Source organism: Sinocyclocheilus anshuiensis, unplaced genomic scaffold (assembly GCF_001515605.1).
Source record: "Sinocyclocheilus anshuiensis isolate Anshui unplaced genomic scaffold, SAMN03320099.WGS_v1.1 scaffold279, whole genome shotgun sequence".
Classification (NCBI taxonomy): domain Eukaryota; kingdom Metazoa; phylum Chordata; class Actinopteri; order Cypriniformes; family Cyprinidae; genus Sinocyclocheilus; species Sinocyclocheilus anshuiensis.
This window is the reverse complement of record NW_015549591.1, coordinates 753,333-762,630: the sequence shown is the minus strand read 5'-3', so window position 1 is coordinate 762,630 and position 9,298 is coordinate 753,333. Positions and strand designations below refer to the sequence as shown.

General features: G+C 35.3%; 2 protein-coding genes across 2 annotated transcripts in view; one reads left to right on the top strand and one right to left on the bottom strand.

Annotated features, from left to right (window-relative positions):
* Positions 1-1,934, top strand: part of LOC107658181 (breast cancer metastasis-suppressor 1-like protein-A) — a 5,284-nt gene extending 3,350 nt beyond the window's left edge. The window contains exon 10 of the mRNA XM_016446644.1: positions 1,341-1,934. Coding sequence (XP_016302130.1) covers positions 1,341-1,458 — 118 coding nt within the window. The 3' untranslated portion in view covers positions 1,459-1,934. The remainder of the gene's footprint in view (positions 1-1,340) is intronic.
* A 2,884-nt stretch (positions 1,935-4,818) lies between these two features.
* Positions 4,819-9,298, bottom strand: part of LOC107658156 (calmodulin-alpha-like) — a 31,811-nt gene continuing 27,331 nt past the window's right edge. The window contains exons 5-6 of the mRNA XM_016446619.1: positions 4,943-5,054; positions 4,819-4,844 (exon numbers count right to left, since the gene is read on the bottom strand). Coding sequence (XP_016302105.1) covers positions 4,819-4,844; positions 4,943-5,054 — 138 coding nt within the window. The remainder of the gene's footprint in view (positions 4,845-4,942; positions 5,055-9,298) is intronic.

Here is a 9,298-nt window from a genome sequence, read left to right as displayed (position 1 = left end):
TGGTTTAAGCATATGGGTGATTCATCAACTTTTCTGCCCCCAAGGGTAATTTATCTTCAAAATTGCTTTAAGAAATTAAAATAACTTTTATTCATCAAGGACACATCAAATTGTTTTCCATGAATTTTTTATTTTACGTATAGAAAATTTTATACAATTTTATAACGTATATACAATTTACATGACCATTCAACTTTTGGAGTCAGTAAGAGTGCTAAATTGATTGATTGTTTTTGAAAGAAATGATTTATTTTATTCAGCATGAATGCATTAAATTGTTCTGAAGTGACAGTAAAGAGATTTGTAATTTTACAAAATATTTCTTTTTCATATAAATTATTTTCTTTTGAACTTAATTAATTAACTTAATTGTGAACTTCTATTAATCTAAGAATCCTGAAAAAATAAATTATGAACATTGATAATAATAAGAAATGTTTATTGAGCACCAAATCAGCATAATACAATGATTTCTAAAGGATCATGTGACACTGAAAATTCAGCTTTACATCACAGGAATAAATTTAATTTTAAAATATATTACAAATAAAAAAAGCTATTTTAAATAGTAATAATATTTCACAATATTACTGTTTACTGTATTTCTGATTAAATTAATGAAGCCTTGGTGAGCATAAGAGACTTCTTTCAAAAACATTTAAAAAAATGTATATATTACATTAATTATTTACTATAATTACATATACATTTATACTATTATAATATTATATTATTATAAAAAAATTGTAATTTACACATTTTTAAATTTCCTAAGTTTAAGAGCATTGAATTGTTACATTTGCCAGAATGTGTCTATTTTGGGGATTTTCCACTTTTTAAAAATGTTTTCTTTAGGATGAAATAATATACATTTCACTTTACATAAGAACTTTTTTTTTTTTATTCATTTCACTTTTTTTATACCATTTGTAAGCCCTTTTGTCACATTTGACAGCGTTCAGGTTGCCATGTATTTGCATAAATATTTACAAATTAATTCTAATTAACTACATATACTTTGTATGTCATTTTTTTCTGAGCTGCTTGTTATTCACAGTTCTTGATATTAATATAGTAATGTCTGATGTGTGGAACACAAACACTGGAAAGCATTTTTTTTAAATAACAAAGAATCAATAGTCATTACCACGATGTCAAGTGTTTTAAAGAACAATTAAGTTAAAGAAGTTTATATTTGGTTATGATGGAAATGAGAAGTGACAGCGAGCGCAATGACAGTTTATAGATCAAAAAGTCAAATAATTTTAAGATCCACACTGTCACACTTGAACTTACAGAAGTCTTTCATGTGTAATGCTTTGCCTTTTTATTTCCTCCAGTGCCACAATAACCACTATTAACCATGACGAGGTTTGGTACAAACGTCTGGATGGCAGCAAATCAAAGCTTTACATCTCTCAGCTCCAGAAAGGCAAATACACTATAAAGCGCTCCTAAAGATCCTCCTCATCTTCCTCCAGTCTCCATTTCCAGTGTCAAACCAAACCTTCACTGGTTCCATGCCCTTCTCCGTTTGTCACCATGTCGACTCGTTCATGCTGGATGTTACATGCATGTACCACATGTTTGCACTTCCTAAGTTCAAGCTGCTATACAAACACCTGGTTGCCAAGGAAACAGTGAAAGTGTGTGTGTGTGTGTATGTGTGTGCGCCTTGATGACAAAGATGAGCCAGTAAAGCCTTGTTCAAAGCAGTGAAGCCCAACTTATTGGTATTGCTGATACTGAACACATGACAGTTCCCATGCCTTTTATGAAATATAGAGTCAGTATTTTTATTTGTTGATTTATGGAGCATGTCTCAGTGTTCTGAAATGACAGTGCCATGTATCCTGTTCTGTGTCTTTGAGATGCATAATGTTTTAAACAACAGAACGGTCTGCAAAGTGTTATTTTTCTACTTGTTCTAAAAATAATAGACAATAACTTGTGAATTCACTCCTAAAGACTGTAAAATGTATGGAGAATGTTTTAGTTTAGGATTAACATGCAAGTCATGTACTTGTTTTGCAACTATTATTATTTTCCGTTAAACCAACCAAATGTAGCATATTCTGATCAAATATATGACTCATGACTGGCTATATAAAAAACTATTTCTGTTAAATATTGTATTTTTCAAGTACCTAAATGTGAGTCTCTAACAGTTGTACTGGATGATGTTTGTTGTATTTTCTCTATTTATCATATGTTCATATCCATTTTACAGTGTTTTGGCACTTGAGTGGTTTGTAATTGTGTATCAAGTTGCATTATTTGACTTATTTTTTTTAAATTACTGATTTAAAAATCCTTTCATTGATACGATACCAAACACAGCACCACCGTCTTCCAGACGTCACAGAGCCACAAAGGTCCAACACATCTGATTCACAGCGTTAATATAAATCTCCTCAAATTAGTAAGGAGTATTATGTGACCTATAAAACAATATTCGTAGCAGATAAAGAAGAAGCTCTGACTGGACTGAATTCACAGAATGTAATTATATTGCACAGTGGAAATGTCATATTCTGTTATAAAGGTGATTTTGCATGGCATTTTGTTGTTTCTGTGTTTATCCTGTGCTTACAGTATGAAAATATCAACAAAAAAAATCGTAATGTTTCCTAAACTTCCTTTGCCAACACAATATCAGAAATGTTTGCTTTTATTTGTATGGGATATAATTCAACATTAATGCCAGGCTTATTAGCTAAAATTAAAACTAAAACCATAACTAAATATTCACTGAAATAAAATAAAAAACACAAAACTTTAAACATTTTATTTCAGCCAGATGGCAAGGAAACATTTCTAATTTTCATTTAGGTTAATGACGTTCTAAAATACAAAAAAAAATTATAAAACTGAAAGAAAATTATACAAACTATATACAGTATTAGGCATATTTTAAAAATCTAAAATTAATAAAAGACAAAACAAAATGAAAATCTAATTCAAATTATTAATAAAACCTATAATAGTATCTCAATCGCACTAAATTTTAATTGCTCAAAAAACGCAATGAGTAAAAAAAGCTTATTCTGTTAAGAATGTCATTCATGCATCTAAATGAAAATTGTCTGCAGAACACAAAGATATCTTGAGGAACACTGCACCATACAAAAACAAAAAAGTATACTATTCCTTTAATAGAACAAAATACAAATGGGCATCATGACATGTGCAGAATCAATTTCTGCCATCTGAATTCTTACGTAAATTATCTTTACTTCTCTAGTACATTTTTGCACAGAAATTTATGAATGAAATATACAAAGAGAAATTCCTGCTCAAGTTTTATGAATATTCACGAAGCCTGTATATTTGCCTTAAAAACTTCAAATCATGAGATGAATCATTACACTCTAAAAAATGCTGGGTCAAAACAAGCCAATTGCTGGGTTTGTCCCTATTTTACCCAGCACTGGGTTGTATTTAACCCAGCATTTTTTAGAGTGTATTAGTTTTAAACAAGTCCTACTATTTTAAGACATGGCTTATTATTTAACAGTTAAAAAAATGATTATTAAATGCAGTGCCTTTCTATGACCATGTAGAGGCAGTAGAAACTTACAGTTGTTTATCTTGCTGGTCACTGCATGTCTGCTGTACTGCTGCACCAAAGCTGCTGTGTTTGTTTTCCAGGGTCTTTCATCACTTTTGTGGCAGCCTCTCTGTAATAATCTCATCATCAAGCCTTGTAGAATTGTTTTATTTTGATTTTTTCTCATTTGCTATCTCTGAACAGTGGAGTCTTCAGTCTTTGTCATATTTCTCAACTGATATTTAGGAGTTTTTACAGCCAGCACATTGTCTTCAGTCAGCAGGTGACTAATGGTGGTACTCATAATGAATTGTTTATAAGTCAGAAGAACCTGACACTCGTTCACAAGAGCCAGAGCTAATGAGCTCGAACAAAAGACAAAGAACACTTTTATGAGGCGGAGGCTGAAACCTGCCTCGTGTTTGAGACCAAGCGTTTGTACTCTGCTGTAGCCCTGGACTGATGCAACAGCCTATAGATATGCTGAAAAAAAACGTTAAAACATTATGGCAGCAAACTATAGCCAACAGCGGAACTGACTTCCTGCAAATGCAACAAAAATCATTGAAGCTGAAGTGTGCACTTTCTGCTCCACTAGCATAACGATTGTTTCACACAGGTTTCCCGAACACTCCCACATCTTTCATTGGTCGAGAAAGCGGTAGCCACGCCAAACTCACGCCATTGGTTGAGCGAATATTGCCACGCAGAGCTGGAGTTCTGATAGCCATATAAAGCCAAAGTGTTACTTTTTTCTGGAAAAACAACCTACTAATGGTTCAGTATCTGCACATTAAGTTGGGAGCAAGTATTTTAACATTGAGAAAACCACACACTTTACCTTTAAACATTGTAAGTATCACAAAAAAATTTCTAAAAATGCATAAATTAACAGCATTTGAAATAAATGTATCAGTATTGTTGAACATTGCCTGAAATGGGCTATATCCAGTAAAATCCAAATAGGTAATGTTCCGAAACCAAATGGCTCAAATTTTGGCAGACATTTAAGGTTTGTGTCCTGAGTCGAGCTTCCCACACAAATGAGGCAGGCGTTTTCTCAGCGAGTTGACTGAGGTATGTAAAGCAACACCTGTCCTAGTACCTGATACCCACCAGACTCAAAGCAGGCCAGGCATGTGGAGGTATAGTGTCGCTGTTACGCCGTACAGAGAAACTGATATGGAAATCATATTGAAATCATGAACGGACATGGCCAACCGTTTGTGGAGCTCCTCAAATGCCATGGATTAGCACTAATGGACATCTCACTTTGGTGTTATCAGGAAAGTGTCTTCAAGAGGAAATTATGTAACATTATTCACATTGCTTACATTCCTATCTATTTTAAACAAACTTCTGTTCAGATGCTCCAGGAAAGGTTTCACTTACCAGACTTCTGTCTTGTGAACTCTGCTTGACCCAGTGTTTCATTTGTGTTCCAGGAGAGAATAGAGATGCATGTCGGCACTAATGTGACCTCAGGTGGTTTGACTTTGAGCAACTGTGACAGATCAAGCAATTACTGAACATGTTCAGTTTCATTTTTGGTGATTCAGGATATTTTGCTGATTTTGTGCATCATTGGTTAATTGCTCATTTTGAAGCATTATTGTCTAGTGAATGTGGGCGCATATTTGTTCATTCAATCTAATTGTGAATACTGAGAGTCCAAGTGAGATCATTTGTGTCTGTTCCTGTCTCAGTTAAACACGTCACGTCTTCAAAGGCAAACGCAAAGCAAGCAATCCAGAAGGGAAATGTACACTAAATGAGATTTTTTTATGAGAAATTCCTGATGGGTGTAAATAGACTTAAACTCATGATTACAATCTGCACTTCAGTCAGATCCACATTCAAATTGTGAAAAATACATCTTATATATACATTCTGCAGAAATTAAACATGACTATGGATATAAATGTGTTAAATATATTAAATATTATAGACAGAATTACACAATTCTAAATAAAAATAGTTTATATACATATATAAATAAATATATGTCTTAAATATATTAAATATTATAGGCAGAATTAATTACACAATTCTAAATAAAATATTATATATATATTTTATTATTCTGCCATCTTAAAGGGAAAGTTCACCCAAAAATTAAAATATGCTGTAAATTTACTCACCCTCAGGCCAAAATTACTTTTTTTCCTTCAGTAGAACAGTAAAGATTTTAATAATAATAACCTTATATTAATAACAATGCATGTGCCACAAGGCTATGCGTGAATCAAACTCTGTGTGTCTGAAAGAACCTGTCAGTCAAAGGTTACATGGCCATACATTTTCCATCCTGCTGGGTTGGTTTCTCTGGATGTACACTAAATGAGATTTTTTTATGAGAAATTCCTGATGGGTGTAAATAGACTTAAACTCATGATTACAATCTGCACTTCAGTCAGATCCACATCCAAATTGTGAAAAATACATCTTATATATACATTCTGCAGAAATTAAACATGACTATGGATATAAATGTGTTAAATATATTAAATATTATAGACAGAATTACACAATTCTAAATAAAAATAGTTTATATACATATATAAATAAATATATGTCTTAAATATATTAAATATTATAGGCAGAATTAATTACACAATTCTAAATAAAATATTATATATATATTTTATTATTCTGCCATCTTAAAGGGAAAGTTCACCCAAAAATTAAAATATGCTGTAAATTTACTCACCCTCAGGCCAAAATTACTTTTTTTCCTTCAGTAGAACAGTAAAGATTTTAATAATAATAATCTTATATTAATAACAATGCATGTGCCACAAGGCTATTCGTGAATCAAACTCTGTGTGTCTGAAAGAACCTGTGAGTCAAAGGTTACATGGCCATACATTTTCCATCCTGATGGGTTGGTTTCTCTGGTGAAAAAGAACTGAGAGTTCAAGTTGATTTTAGACAACCCTGCTTTGCCCCCTACCAGCACTCCACATGATTGAATATTCATAAAATGCCTTGTCTGTTCGAAAAAGGCTTGAATTGTTCAACAGGGCTGCATGGGATACCAAAATAGAGTTAATTAACATTTAATCTCTAGTTCAACTCTGGGTCAAACAGGCAGGCCGGATGAACCGAGTCATGGCCCCTGAACAATACAAAACATGATGAAAATGTTGAAACTGTATCCTGCCAGAGGGAACGCATGTACACCCCACGACGCTTGGACAGGCCCCCTGATGAAGATACTGCTGACAAACCTTTTGACACAGATAGCAAGCCAGGGAGGTAAACACAAAAGAACAATTACTGAAGTGCACTTCAGTTTTGATGCAAACGCTTACGATATACGTATACAGCAAAACCATAGACTGTAAAAAAAAAAACAGATGTGCAACGCATTTCTATTTCCTTCCACTTGAAAAATGGAGCCAAAATGTCCCAGAAATGGCTGCTGCTCATGAGTCTGCACAGTAGCGATCATGAGCTAGAGTCAAGGTATCAAAGTCCCGCCTAAACTCCTGCAGACCCAATCACAAGCTCACAATCATGATGCCACACCCCATTTTTATTGCATCAAATAACTAACTAAAACAAGAAAACAAGAAAAATGACCACTTGAACATACATCAGCATGATATGAACTACCTAAATTATGGAAAGCATCTTTGGCAAAAAAGTATTTGAAGTGTAATTAGATTTTTTGGTTTGGCTCATATCCCATTCCTTTACATGGAGAGGGCGGGGTTGATGACCTATACTGCAGCCAGCCACCAGGGGGCGATTGAATTGTTTTGGCTTCCCTTTTCAGAAATGGACCAAAAGTGCAGCCTTTTAGGCCCTGTCGCAAATTGCACCCTAAAAGCCACCAGGGGGCGATTGAATTGTTTTGGCTTCCCTTTTCAGAAATGGACCAAAGTGCAGCCTTTTAGGCCCTGTCGCAAATTGCACCCTAAAACCTTGCGGTCTTCCTCTGAGTCCACACTTTTGTGACGTAATGCCTCTTTGACTGTCGGGTAGAAGTCTGCTGCGGAGCTCGCCTCAGTGCGGGCTCGGCAGAAGTGTGCATCGAGGGCGCATATAGCAGCCACAAAAGGGGTGCTCGCGAGCACCCTTCTGAAAGCTAAAATGACGAATGGGACACCCTACGGTCTTGTGGACTTCACGGACACGTGCACACGGCGGCCATTGTAAGTCCGCAAGAGCACAAGTGCACATGAAGTGTGCCATTTGGGACAGGGCCTTAAAGTATATAGTACTCCATTTGCATACGTGAACTCAGCCGCTTGACACGTGTGCACTAGAACGTTTCATCCTTGTTCAGTGTCTGCGATATTTCTCTCCAGAAGTTATGAGCGAGAAAAAGTCTGTACTTATATAACTGCAACTTTTTATCTATAACAATTACAAGTTCTTAACTTCAAATTGCATGTTATTGCATGCAATAATGTTAACGGTAACAAGAAATTCAGATTTTTTTTCTCAAAATTGCGAGATAAACTAAGAATTGTAAAAAAAAAAAATTATAAAAAGGTAAGAATTGAAAAACGTTAATCCGCAATTGCAAAAAAAAAAATTGTTGTGAAATTTACATCACATGCACTGTACGCATACCCTGTACTCAGTATATGTAGTATTTAATCTTGTGTTTAGTGATCAGAATAAGCTTAGTTTCACAGAATGCTCATAAAATGCACATAAATATCTCTATAGATGTTTATCTCAATAGAAAAACTGGGGGGTTTAACTGTTTATACTGTACATTAGCTGTTCCAGCACCCACCCCCATCCCATACAGCCCACTGTAGCCTCCGGCGGCATCCGCACATCCCTGCATGTGCCTCAGACTCTTATGTAATCCTGACAGAAAATAATTGAAAAATAAAGAAACACCATCCCTCGCTCTCTCCTTCTTTACCTGGTTGTTTGTGTGTTGGATGGCCTGCGGGGCAGAAGGAAGCCCGTAGTCTGGACACACTCAAAGACAGACTGGATCAGAGCTTTGTGTTTACTCAACCTGCAGCTGAATAGAGGAAGATCTCCACATCCCTTTTTTGAATGGGAAATGCTTAGAGAGAGTGAACCTGTTGTGAATGCAGCGATGCTTGTGGATTCTATTTTTAGGATATGTTAGGCTTACACGAAGATGCATATTGTTGTGAAAAAGCACTACGCTGAATAGAGAAAGATGCCTGTGTTCCAGGAACTTATTGCATGCATTACAGTTTGGAAAGGCTATTTATGGACTCAGAATTTCCCCCATCAGTCTACAGCACAGATCTTTAGCTTTAGAGTATTTATCAAATTACATGTGTTCAGAAATGTGATGTTCAGAAATGCAGTCTCAAACAGTCTTCATAGTTCAAACAAAACGTCTCGGTTACGTATGGTAACCCTCGTTCCCTGAAGGAGGGAACGGAGACGTCACGTCGGATGACCGACAAATTGGGATCTCGCTTAGAGAGACCAATCCACTTCGAGTGTAAACTAAACGAGCCAAAAAATTAGACGACAAAGAATTAACTTGACGGAGCTCAAACTCAAAACACACGGCAGCAACAAACAGCCAACACAACTCCGCATCTTCAGCCAACTGAAGTCTACAGCACAGATCTTTAGCTTTAGAGTATTTATCAAATTACATGTGTTCAGAAATGTGATGTTCAGAAATGCAGTCTCAAACAGTCTTCATAGTTCAAACAAAACGTCTCGGTTACGTATGGTAACCCTCGTTCCCTGAAGGAGGGAACGGAGACGTCACGTCGGATGACCGACGAA